The sequence below is a fragment of the Choloepus didactylus genome, chromosome 2 (assembly GCF_015220235.1).
Source record: "Choloepus didactylus isolate mChoDid1 chromosome 2, mChoDid1.pri, whole genome shotgun sequence".
Taxonomy (NCBI): domain Eukaryota; kingdom Metazoa; phylum Chordata; class Mammalia; order Pilosa; family Megalonychidae; genus Choloepus; species Choloepus didactylus.
In genome coordinates this window covers 25,096,930-25,110,706 of record NC_051308.1, presented here as the reverse complement: position 1 = coordinate 25,110,706, position 13,777 = coordinate 25,096,930, and the positions used below count along the sequence as shown (strand labels likewise).

The 13,777-nt window shown below is 35.2% G+C and overlaps 1 protein-coding gene across 1 annotated transcript in view; it reads right to left on the bottom strand.

Moving 5' to 3' along the window:
- The window catches only part of FMN2 (formin 2), a 408,121-nt gene that overhangs the window by 282,645 nt on the left and 111,699 nt on the right, over positions 1-13,777 (bottom strand). Inside the window, exon 4 of the mRNA XM_037821962.1 lies at positions 9,513-9,568. Within this exon, the coding sequence (XP_037677890.1) occupies positions 9,513-9,568 (56 nt within the window). The remainder of the gene's footprint in view (positions 1-9,512; positions 9,569-13,777) is intronic.

The following is a 13,777-nucleotide window of genomic DNA, read 5'->3' as shown; positions in this document are numbered from 1 at the left end:
TCCTGGTAATTAATATTCCATCCCTTCAGGGTACAACTAGAGGCCTCTCAGATTCTCAAAGAACTTGACATTGGAGAAATGAAATTTTCATTATCTTTAGACTTTTACACTTTCAAAAAGACTTTCAGTATTTTCAGTAATTTTGTCCACCCAATACTAATAGTTCTTACCATTAAAAATTAAAACAAATAAAAATTTTTAAAGGAGGAAAAAAAGATCTTTACAATTTTGTCTAGAATCTATATAATGGATGAATACTTCTAAATATAAATACAGGAAGGCTAAAAATCAAATCTATTTTTAATGAGCCTACACAATAAGTAATAAACTTTATCTGTTATCAATTTTTGAGATTATTTGTATTTATAAATATTGTTTCAAAACTCTAACTCATTTTAAGTGGTTAAAGAGCCAACCAACTGCTTTGGCTGATAAATTTTATACAATAAGTCAGCCAAAATTCTTCCATTCCTGTATAATTTTACACATGGGTGTTGATGGTTAGTTCTTATAAATTGTTTAAACTCTTACATCTCACAAAATACAAGTGACCATTAAAAAATAAAATGCTCACCAAAAATATTTTCCCAAATACAGGATTATCTGATTCCCAGAAATAATAAAACATTACTAACATTAAGGTCACTATTGTCAGAAAGAAGGCCAAGACACTAAGGTAACGATTTTGCTGAGAAGTGAATTTGCTCATCTTTGAAACTTTATGTTTATTATGTAAGCAGAATACTTTCAGAGCCTAGAATTTAAAAACTGCTCAGTGCTAAGTTAATATTATAAATATGTATTTTGTATATTTTAATATAAGGTAGATAAATTAATTTCTACCATACTCCAATTTTCAAGTTCTCCTAAATTCTAAGACCTCATTGCTGACAAGGTAGAATAACTCTATACATCTGTAAAATGGGAATTCTATTCTTCACAGAAAGATACAAATTCTCTATTTGCCCATGTTTTAAATTCTAAAATATTCTAAAGCTTTGGAACAAACCAATGACAATCCAGATTTCCAATAGGCTACATCTACATAAAAGAAAATCAGACTCTAAACTGATAGGATGATGCACAAAAATAAAGTACAATCAATTTCAAGTTTGAGTTGATAAAAGAGACTATTAGAATAGATGGTAAATGGTGAATGTCTTACCTAGGACATTAAAACTCACAAAAACTCTATGAAATAGAAATTATTTCTATCTCCATTTTACAGATGAGGAAAATAAGCAACAAATAAGCACCCTCTGCTCTAATCAGTGTTCTCTCCCACACATTTATTCATTTCATCAAACATTTTCTAAGATACTAGAGATACTAGAGAGACAAAGAAAACAAGCATAGCCTTAACAAAGGAGCTCAATTGTCTGTGATACATACATACATACATACATACATAATTATGTATGTAATTACATACATACATACATACATATATAATTATGTATGTGATACATACATACATAATTATGTATGTGATACATACATAATTCAACAATTAAAGAAAAGTATGATTAATAGAGGGGGTCACAGAGTAGGAGCAATAAAGGGAGTTTCTAGATTGAGGGCTCTCAGAGAAGGTCTAAGAGGAAGTAAAGCTTAACATGAGTTTAAATTGAGAAATAATTAAGTAGATGAATAAAAAAAGGGAGAGTAGGGATTCATAAGAAATACATATGTAAAAACAGATACGAAGGATGTTAAAGCTTGCCGAAAACCAGAGTATCTTTAAAGGTGGAACAAACCAAACACATAGGAAGTAGTGGATTTAAAGGCTGAAGAAACTGGAAGACAAGGAAAAGTCTCATGTGTCAAACTCAGGAGGCTGAATTTTACTTTCTCAAAAGTCATGAGTAGTAATTGAATAAGTCTAAGCAGATACTAGACATAAGCAAATTTGGCTTTTAGAAAGACAACCCTGGAGGCATTGTGGAGGAGAGATTAGAAGGCATTAAGACTGGAAGTACAGAGATCTGTTAGGAGACTACTGCAGTAATCCAGATAAGACGAGGCTCTAAACTAAGGCACTGGCGGTCTGGATGCAGAAGAGGTCTAGAAGGTGGAATAAACCGAGAAGCCTCTCACGCCGCTGGGACTACTGAGTGCCCCTCCCCTACTCCTGCTGCCCAACATGCCATGCTCTTCACTTCCACTTCTGAATCTTTACTCTCTTCTCTAGTCTAAAATATTACTTTTCTTCTTGCAATCTGTCCAAAAATTATCACTTTGAGGACTTGATCTAAGGTTTCACCTTTTCTAAGACACTGACCTTAATTACAGTTTCCCAACAATCTTTCCTTTTTTGAATTTCTACATTACTTACAGCATATACTAAATATCTTGGCAGAATTATATTACATCTTGAAAATCATTTCACATACACAAAAGAGAGATATTTGTCTAACTTGACTTCTGCTTCCATATGCACAGGACCTCATCTTAGAATTCTTTGTATTTCCTTCAATACCTACCAAAAATAGTTGGCAGAGTATGTCAGTAGGTCAATGAATGTTTGATAAAGTATAAGCATCTTTTATAAGAGATAATTTATGAAAAAACTTTTACCTGTTCAGTTATCTCTTTAGATCAGCTGCTTGAACTGACTGCCTTTCTCCACAGATCATTTACAATATTGCATAGCACAAACTAGTTTTACACCATCTTAAAACTCAATAAAACAAAGACATAATTTCATTTCATTCACCTCTAACCACCCTATAGAGAAACAAAAAAATACGTTATATCTAATTCATCCTCCACGTTCTCATCTCAAATTCTAATTGTTGCCAAACAGTACCTGGTTTTCATTCTTAAAACTCATGAAATAGTTGTTCTTTTTTCTTTGTTTCTAAAACTAAAATGTCTAAATTTTTCTCTAACCCACCTGGGGCTTCCATAACATAAAAGTGTTCTTTCCAGAAAAATCCTTTCTTCCCCTTAACATACTATGATTAACACCGTGGCGATATGTTATCCATCTTTCAAAGCTGGTGCTTCTACAAGGCTGTCCATGCTCCTCTTCCCTTCCCAACATCTCTCACCTTGCCCCTCCCCAGGCTCCCTTTCTAAGTCCAGTTTTCTCCCTCTCTAAGTCCAATTTGGCTTACATTTTAGTTTACTTGTCTTGTTGATTGTTCTTTTGTTGCCTTACAATTACGTTTGTAAATTACCTTTGTAAATTAACTTCATATTATATTTTGCCTTAGAGTTTAGAGGGAGCACAAATTAAATAAATGTTTCCCAATCCTTCAACATGCCCAATACATTCCAACCCAATTCAAACTGCTTCTTGTTTTTATGTATATTCATCATTATTTCTTCAGAATTACTTTCACCCCACACCTTTCTTTTGACCTCACCAATACTTCTTTTACTCTTTAAACACAAATTTTATATATAACTTCAAAGGCAAAAGATAAGTTAAAAATTGAGGGGTAACCAGGTAAATCATGCTACCATATATTAATCTTTAACTTAGGAGTAAACTCTTTCAAAACAATAATTGATATTTGCTATTTATATTCTATGAAGTGTAAAATGACTTAGTTTAAATAGCATTTCAAACACCAAAGGATAATAAACAGAATTGAAAAACAGCCCTTTCCCAGTTTTATGAAATAATTCTTTAGACATAGAAGATTTTCAGAGCATATTACTTGAAATTAAAATAAGTGGGTCTTAAGAATGTGGTTTTATTTTAAAACTTCCTAATTCCGTAGGGCCATCAATAAAAGCATTCAAGGAGCTGCTGTTATCCTTTCTTTCCACATCAGTGCCAGCTGTATTTGTTTTAGGCATCAGACTCTCTGGCAACAGCAGAGCCTTCAATTCCTCTTAGTTGAGAAAAGGCTTTATGAGTCATGTGTTTTTTCTAGGGATATTGAGCTCTCAGAATTATTAACTACAGGGAAAGAGTAGAAGTCAAAACTCATTCAGTAAATTCCAGTGCACTCAGATTGAGAGAACAGGTGTCTGAATTCACATCTGAAGAAAAGCTTACAGGATGCTTTCCAATTCTGCTTCACGACTCTGACTAAGCAATCCTGGAGATCTCGCATTACGACAACAAATAATGCAGGTAGCCTGTAGTGGACCAGAAAACCTTTTATGCTCATGATTTATACAGAGCAGACTGTGGCTTAAAACCTCCAATTTCCTTCTGCAGTAGTAATATACAGAGATACAGAACTGCCATCTAGTGACTAAGAAGAAGAAAGCAAGGTGCTTTAAATGAAAAAATAAAATTGTACTTTAAAAAAATAGTGATGCACTAACATAAGTAAAATTGACACATTAAACACACCAAAGTTGTAGTAAAACTTCAAAATGTATAGGTGAATTAATCAGCCTTTTTTTTTTTTTTGGATTATCAAATGACATCTCTACACCTTTAAAATGTATCTTGATAACTAAATCTAATAAATCGTATAGTTTAACTATAATAGAATACCTTAAAATGAACTTCTCATCTCAATGCATGTGATGGTTTTGGCATGAGAAAGTATTATATAGCCAAAGGGTGATTACCCACATAAAAGTATAATTTTTATCATAGTTGAAAGAACATGAGCTATAAAAACAAACAAATCTTGGCTCTAATCTTTATCAATTTTGTGACTTAAGTCAAGTTACTGAACTCTATGAACATCATTTTCTTTAAAAGTGAATTATAACGGTTACTTTAAAGGAGTAGTGTAAGGATCACGTAAGATAATACAGTAAAAGAATAGGTGCACAGTAGATTGATAATGAAGCCTGCATCCCCCCTTTAGGGCCAGTTACTTTAGGCTCTCATGAAACATACATGTACCATCTAGGAAGAAAATGAGCCCATAAAATAAATTTATGACAACCAAGTCAAAGGTTTCAAAACTAAGTGATGCCTTTTTTGAGTGCATAACCTCAATTACTTCTGAATATTGTTACTTTTCAATTATCAATTTATTTTATTTCCTGGCTCCTGGACACTTCACTACCAACAAGGAAAGGAGAAGATGTGAAATTTAAATCAATCTGTCTCACCCTTGAGTGTTCAAGCTGTTAGACCAGGTGTTTTTAAATCACCCGGTTTCTTTTATCAGGTTTTCTGATTATTGCAGTGTCTTTTACCATGGTTCATAGGTCTTGAGGAAAATAAAAAATTACTCTATAATTTTTCACACATGAACATATATCTTTAAATATTGCAGCTAGAATCTTAAAATATAGACAATGTTGGACATATTTTATCATTGTTGATATTATGGAATACTTCTTATCCAGGTTCTCTTTGGCATTATCATATGTACCAAAAAATTCAGTCATACATGTCCTGGATATAAAGATTAAGAAATATCTTGTACAATAATATTTCAGATCACAATTTAACCATACTTAAAAAAAAAAAAAGAAACCTATAAATGATAGGATATTTTGAGGCAAAAATTTTCTTAATTATTGCTATTTCTTTTATATCCCTTTTTATCTTTATCTTATTCACTATTGGCTAATCATTACATGGTTAATTAAGTAACTATCAGCTGAGTCCACCATACTTCTCTAACTGCTCCTAGCTTGTGGAAGGTCTCTGCTCTCATAAAAAGAAGGTGGGAAAATTTAGGTGGTTGTTTTTGTGTTTTTTTTAATGACACTATCCATAATGGTAGCTTTACTTTTACAATAATAGCCATACCTGTACTTTTGAAAAGTACTGATGAACCAACCATAAAATCACTCTATCAATATTATACCTATATTTCACCTCCAGGGGGAGCACAACTTCCATAAATGATGTGGTTCTTTGTCTTTCCTTTTTTTTTTTTTTTTTTTTATTTTGAAATACTTCCAAATTACAGTAGCTACAAAAATAATACAAACCCCATAGAGAGAAGACTAACATACACTTGCCACCCCAGATACACAGATCACAAATTTTAATCTTTTGCCACATTTGCCATATTGTTCTATCCATCTTTCTATCAGCTATCAATAAATTTTCTGAATACTTCAGTGTAGGTTGCATACTTCATGCTCCTTCAACATTTAGAACTGTCATGTACATTTCCTAAGAACACGGGTACTCACTTATATAACTAACTTAAGTGCAGTTATCAAGTTCAAGAAATCTAACATTGATATAAAAGTTTACAGTTTTTATTCCAATTTTTTCAGATGTCCTAATAATATTCCTTAGAGCCTTTTCTCTTCCATTGCTAGATTCCATCCAGAATTAGGTATTTCATTAAATTGTCAATGATGCCATAGTTGCTCTCTCTCTTTTTTGTAATGTGGGAACATGGATACAATGTAAACTTTCCTATCTCACCCACTCCCAAGTATAACATTCAATGGGATTAAACACTTTCACAATATTGTGGTACCCTCACCATCTTGCATTACAAAAACATTCCCATCTCCCCAAACAGAATCCCTACACTCATGATGCATCAACTCCCCATCACCCCTGCCACCACCCCTGGCAACCAGTACTCTAATTAATTAGTCTCTATGAGTCTGCATATTCTTCAATATTTTCTTTGTTAGCCATGCTACTTAAATTTAACATCCTAAGTCTATTATAATCTTATTTGCTGTGATACCAACCTAACTTCAATAATATACACAAGCTATGTTCCTATGCCCCTACTTCCCACTTTTATGTAGTTCTTGTCACAAATCACATGTTCATAACTTATGAGTCAAGAACACTGGTTTATCATTAGATTTTATGCATTTGCCTTTTAGATCCTGTGGGAAGTAAAAAGTGAAGACACAAACCAAAAATACAATAGTTCTGACATTTATATTTACTCCTGTCATTACCTTCACCAGAGATCTTTATTTCCTCATGAAGCTTCAGTCTAGCGTATACTGTCCTTTCCTTTCAACCTGCAGAACTTGCTTTAGGATCTCTTGTAGGGCTGGTCTAGTGGCGACAAACTCTCTCAGCTTTTGTTTATCTGAGAATGTCTTACTCTTTCAATTTCAAAAGACAGTTTTGCTGGATATAGAATTCTTGGTTGGCAGTTCTTTTGCTGTCAGCACTTTACATATATCATCCCACTGCCTTCTGGGTTTCCAATGAGAAATCGGAACTTAATTTCATTGAAGCTCCCTTGTATGTGATATGTTGCTTCTCTCATTCAGCTTTCAGAATTTTCTCTTTACCTTTGGCATTCTCCATTTTGATTAGAACATGCCATGGTATGGGTCTATTTGGATTTATCCTTTTTGGAATTTGTTGAGCATCTTAGATGTGTATATTCCTATCTTCTGCTAAATTTCAGAAGTTGTCAGCCATTATTTATTTTTTTTTATTGTCTCTGTCCCTTTCTCCCTTTTCGTTCCTTCTGATACTTCCACAACACATATATTGGTAAACATAATGGTGCCCCACAGGTTCCTCAAGCTGTTCACTTTTCCTCATTTTCTTCTTTCTGCTCCTAAGACTGAATGTCTTATCTTCAGATTCTCTGCATCTTTCTTCTACCAGCTCCAATTGGCTGTTGAGCCTCTCTAGGAAATTTTTAATTTCTGTCTCTATGATCTTCAGTTTTCTTTGGTTCTGTTTCATAATTCTCATCTCTCTACTGATATTCCCTTTGTGTCATCTATCATGTTCCTGGTTTCCTTTAGTTCTCCATCTGTATTTTCCTTTAGTTCTTTGAGTATATTTAGAAACTTTTTTTTTTTAATTCTTTGTCTAGTATGTTCCAGTTCTGTTCTTCCTCATTGATGGTTTCTAATGCTTTAAACTTCTTTGCCTGGGCCATCACTTTCTGTTTCTTTGAATGTTTTGAGACCTTTTGTTGAACCCTGGACATTTTGATATTTTAATGTGTTATTGCTGGAATTTAGAGTCTGATGCATGTGTTCCCTACACTATATCCAACTAACATATAGACAGAGCTTTCCTTGATTGCTAGGAGCGAACAAAAACAAAACAAACAAACACAAAAACCAACAACAACAAAAACCACCTTTCCTAGTCTTTGCAGATGGACTTGTGCAAGTGCTCTCCTTGAGGGCTTATCCATGAAGGGGTGCATGAGAATAGCTCCAGGCAAAGTGTAGGGACCTCCCTGATCCTCTCTATGGAATCATCTTGTCTGGGGCATGTGTGCATGGCCCTAGGAATTTCTCTGTTTACCCAGTTCCCAATGCCCCTCTCTCTTCCCGAGAAATAGTTTCCTCACAGTCCCAGGCACTGCACTGTATGTCCTAGAGCCGGTAATCTCTTGCCCCAAGTAGCACGATTTGACTACTTTCCCATAGCATTCTACAAGAGAGTTCCTTGAGCTGCCTTCCACACACGGGACAAGTTCTGGAATGGAGTCCCTCAGACTACCACCAGACAGATGGGCAGAAATACATACTCCCAAAAGGGTTATCCTGCTCTCTCGGGAACTGGGACCAGGGGCTGGCACTGGGACCCTGGGCTGGCTCCACGCTGAGCCCGTAAGGGGTGGGATAGGGTCCAGCTAGGGCACCTATGGCTTTTAAGTAATCTTTTTCTTGATTCAGTTCTCACTCTTTTACTGTAGTCCTTTAACTGTTTGCTATAGCCTTGAGAAAGATGTCTCTGCCAGTTCTTACTGGTTGGTCAAAGCTTCTGTGGAAGAATGGAGCCCTTAAGCATCTTACTACTCCATCTTGAACAGGGAGGGACCCATGGTCTCTTTTTTAAAAGGGAAGTCATTCTATGCTTGGAAAAATTTTCAAAGATTATCTAATTCTTTTATTTCACAAAAAGAACACTATGTCCCAGACAGGCTAAGTATGTTGTCACACTAATCAGAAACAGACCTGGTCCTAGAACCGAGGTACAAGTCTTTCAGTTTCTATTAAACCACATGCAAGATTTCTAATGCATTCAGTGATTCTTATAATAGTTGTTTTAAAAAACATAGTTGAACCAAACTATAAATACATTAAAAATGGTTTTATATCCAAAAGCGCAACTGCTATCCACAATTACTACTCCATGTAAGTGTTACTAGCTTCCTTGCTTTCATTTTCTTATAGTAAGTCCATTTTGGTACAAGAGAAAAATACACAAAACTTGTCTTCTTTAGCATCAGAAACATTGTTCCATAAAAGTTAAACAGATACTAACTAATGTTTCATCCAACAAATAGCAACCTGGAACCTTATTTAATTCTAGAAAGGCTCTGACAGAGATTTTTTAAATTCAGCCAGGCACATCCCTGTGTGGACATCTCCTGGAGAAGCCACCATTTCCTGCTGGAGGCAGCTGTTGTCTGGGCCCAACTCTTTAGCTGGATATAGAATGATGCAGCTTCTGAAAAGCTTATACTCAGTTCCACTTCAAGGCTGATTTTCTCTGCAAAGTATAAGTGGAAGACAACATCCCCTTCCGCTTGATTGGATTCCCCTGCAGGCTTTAGGAAAACAAGGGCTGCCTAGCTAGCTGGGCAGATGGGAAGATAAGTCACAGAATATGTCACAAATTTAACTCAATTAAGATATGGGGATTAGACATCCTAATAAGATCTTCTTACCTGCTGGACAGCATCTGAACATTTTTTCGGAGTTTCCAAAACAGCAGATTGAGATTCTGAATTGGAAAGGAAGCAGAGAGTCAATATGTTAAAGCACAAATCTTCCTATTTCCTCAATCAGAAAATAAAGTTTTTAAATATACCTTTAACCTTAAGTACCAAAAATACCCAGCTTTTCTTTTAATACTACCCGAGTGTAAGAACATGACTACTTTTCAGTATATTTAACAGCTATAATGACAAGCAATCATGCCATTAGTTATTTTTAGAAATAGAATAGTCCTATGCCTTTCTTTGTACATCAACTATAATTATGTTTCTCAATTGCTAGTTTCTATATTGTGCCAGGAAGTTCCTGCTGCTAAGACTTTTACTTACTATATAATTCACTTAGCTGAAGTCTGTACTATGACAGAAGCCAACTCACCAATCCCAATCTGAGTGGACAGGATCTCAAAAGCCTTATCTAACTATTGACAAATTACCTTCTGATTTCAATGAGATATAACAAACACTGTCCCCAAGTGCTGCTTAGTAATCTGGGATTGTGAAGGGATTTTGCTCTTTAGAGTTGTGACATCTGGTATTCTATAAGATAGCAAATTCATAATGCTGGAGGACCTAAGGGATAACATAGTACAGGTTTATGTTGGGCTTTTTTTTTTTTTTTTAACTAGGGGACACTTTTTTCCTAGTGATGCTAATATAGAAGTTTGAAAACATAAAAATAAAGGGGGCTTCAGGAATCCCCAGTATTCCATTGGGCAAAATCTAAAAATCACTAATCTAGCCCATCCTCCTCATTTTACAGATGAGAAACCTGAGGCCCATAACACAAGCAGTTAGTGCAAGCTGAAGCCTAGAATTTAGGTCTTCTGACTGTCACATTGCTTCTTCCCTGTCTTGCACACAGACTAGATAATCGACACAAGATATGGCAGTCACTCTTAATGATAATTTATACATCGCCAACGTAACAGCATTTTAACTGGTTTATATAACCAACCTATAGAAAAATAAACAGTTTTTGTCATTTAAATTGCATAACATACTTTTAAGTTGTATTGAAAGTTTTCATTTCACTCATTAAAGTCACAGCCTTTACAATGGCCCAAAAGGCCTTGTTTCACGTACCCCACACGTCCTAACCCCTCTAACCACCTCCACCTTTCCCCATTTTCTCCTCCCTGGCCATTCTACCTACCTTCCCTATTCTTCTTCCCTTACTTTCTTCACAATATGGATCATCACCATACTATATAATTCATTTATGTCCCTAGTTCTCGATTACCTCTTATTCCACTGGATTATAAGCTCCATGACTGAATAAGTAACTGAAATACGGAATTTTTGTCTATTATTTTCACTATTTGTGAAAGCACATAAAATAGTGCCCACCACATAGTCAGTGCTCAAAACATTTCTTGAATAATTGTAGCAGTGAATAAAGGAATAACTGAAAGATCAAGAGAATGGTCAAACCATGAAATTAGGAAAGAAGTAAGAATTTTATAAGGAGTAATAAAGATACTACTCTGCCTTTAGCTACTTCCTGTACCTCAGCTATGAGAATATCTTTTAAAGCAAAAATCATTAAAAATAGAATAAAATAGTCACCAACAGATGTCACTGTGGCAATAGAATATAAACAAATGGTCTTAAAAACATTTCAAAATGACAGTATCATATTGGGCTCATCAAAAAGGAATTTTCTCTTATATTAACAAATCTCTACTCTGAACTTAACACCAGAGTTAGATAGCCAATTTTGAATAAAGATCTTTAACATAAAAGCTAGCCAACAGTTAATATTAAAGCAAATCCAAACTGTGGAACACTCTTTTGTTTTTAGTCACATCCAAATTCTCTCAAACATAATAGACTCACAACTGAGGTTTTCTGTAGACATAGAAAAGTTTCTCTCCTTCTCTCTATTCAGACAGCACCAATACCCAAAGGATTTCTGAGTGGTATACTAATAATATTTTACATTAGAAATGTATACAATATTTTTCTAGTTTTATTCTATAGCCCTTAGCCTGGTAACCTCCCAGAAAATGCACAATTTTCTGGGTGCTCATGTTAAATAAGGACATGTACAATTAATCAGAACAATGAACTAGAAAGATATATCCTTCAATATTTTCAGTTTCCCTGTAAGACAAAGGTTGCCTGAATTAAATTCATTCTTCTACACCCATCTGTGATTGTTTGTTGCTATGTACCCCCCAAAAAATATGTTCTTAAACTTAGGCCATTCCTGTGGGTGTGAACCCATTTTAAGTAGGGACTTTTGATGAGATTACTTCACTTTATATATGGCCCGCCTCAATCAGGGTGGGTCTTAAACCTATTACTTGAGTCCTGTATAAGCAGAATGAAATTCAGACAGAGAAAAAGCCACAAGAAGCAGGAAGCTGAAAGTCAACAGAATCCAGAAGAGAAGGCAGAGGCCACCATGCACATTGCTATGTGACAGAGGATCCCAGGACCAAGGATCACTGGCAGCCAGCCCCAGAAGGCCACTTTTGGGAAGAAAGCATTGTCTTGATGATGCCTTGATTTGGACTTCTCCAGCCTCAAAACCATGAGCCAATAAATTCCCATTGATAAGCCAACCCAATTCATGGTATTTGCTTTAGCAACGAGGAAACTAAAACACCATCCCTTTCAAGAAGCTTTTCATTTCCTTTAATTACTGTATTAAAAGAGAAACGTATATGACAAAATATTCTCATCAAAATCATAAGCTGGAATATAGGCATTCTAAAGGATCAAGCTTTTAAGATAAAAGAAATATACAAAATAATTGTACTGCAAAATAAAGGGAAATTAATGAGAATAAATAAAACAGGAAACAAAAATAAATACTAGGGAGACAACAAAAGAGAAAAAGAAGAAAGTAACAGGAAGGATAAAAAGTAAAGGGAAATATGAAAAATGGCAAGAAGTAGTGGAGAGAAGATGGGATGCTAGGATTGAAGGAAAAGTAAACTGGCTTCTGAGTAAAATTAAAGACTAGAGTTATTTGGCAGGCATATTTGGGAAATCAGCCCTAGTTCTAACATTCTTAAAGTTCACTAATTGAAAGTGGCCATCCTTCAAATAAACTCCCACGGTGCAAGGGGCCAGCCAGTACCTCTCCTCCTTTCTCTAAAGATCGTGAAATGCTTTCAGGAACTGCCTTAGAGCCAGCACCGGGACTGACAGACAGGCTCCATTAAATACTCATCTAGGAAGATTGTTTTTAAGGAATAATCCAGTTAGAGTTCTCTCAAGGGTCCATTTAAAACCGCCACCTCTTTCACTTCTTATTCTTAACAATTACGAAACTAGACTTTTTTTTTTTTAATATTATTATGGCACAAAGAGGAAGAAAGAACATTCTTGACAAAACTTTAAATGCTCCATTTTTAAAAGGTACCTCATAAAATTCTGAGAATAATCTTAAATTCTGGGATCCCTACAATTCCAAATGAAACAAAGCATACGTGGATGATGTGCTGGTTTGAATCTGTTATGTACCCCATAAAAGACTGTTCTTTTTATCCACTCTTGTGGTGCAGACCTATTGTGGGTGGGATCTTTCAATTAGATTATTTCCATGGAGATGAAACCCTGCCTATTTAGGGTGGGTCTTAGTTTACTGGCATCCTCTATGAGAAGATAAAAGGCAGAGACATTTTGAAGAGAGCTCAGAGATGCTTAGAGAGAAAAAACCCAGAGACACTTTGGAGATAGCCACTGAAACCAGAACCAGGAGAGAGCCCAGAGAAGCCAAGAAAGGAAATCCAGAATTTGCTCCAGAGAAGCTAAGAGAGGATCCACAGACGGTTAGAGAGAGAGAGCCACTGGAATCAGAAGCTGAAAGCAGTGCAACCTGCAAACACCAGCCATGTGCCTTCCCAGCTGACAGAGGTGTTACAGACACCACTGGAATTTCTTCAGTGAAGGTATCCTCCTGATGCCTTAGTTTGGACACTTTTATGGCCTTGGAACTGTAAATCTGTGAACTAATATACCTCTATTGTAAAACTTGATTAATTTCTGGTATTTTGCATTCCAGCAGCTTTAGCAAATGAGAACACATGAGTTTTATATTTGCAGAGAGAAGACAATAAAACAATAAGAAGGATATGCCTTTCTGCTAAAAATGGAAAAGAAATGAAATCACCCCTTTAAATACATAAAATATGCTTTCTAAAAATATGAATTAAGTGGTCTCTAAAGATTTTACTTATCATTGGCTGTTTAATAATATGGTA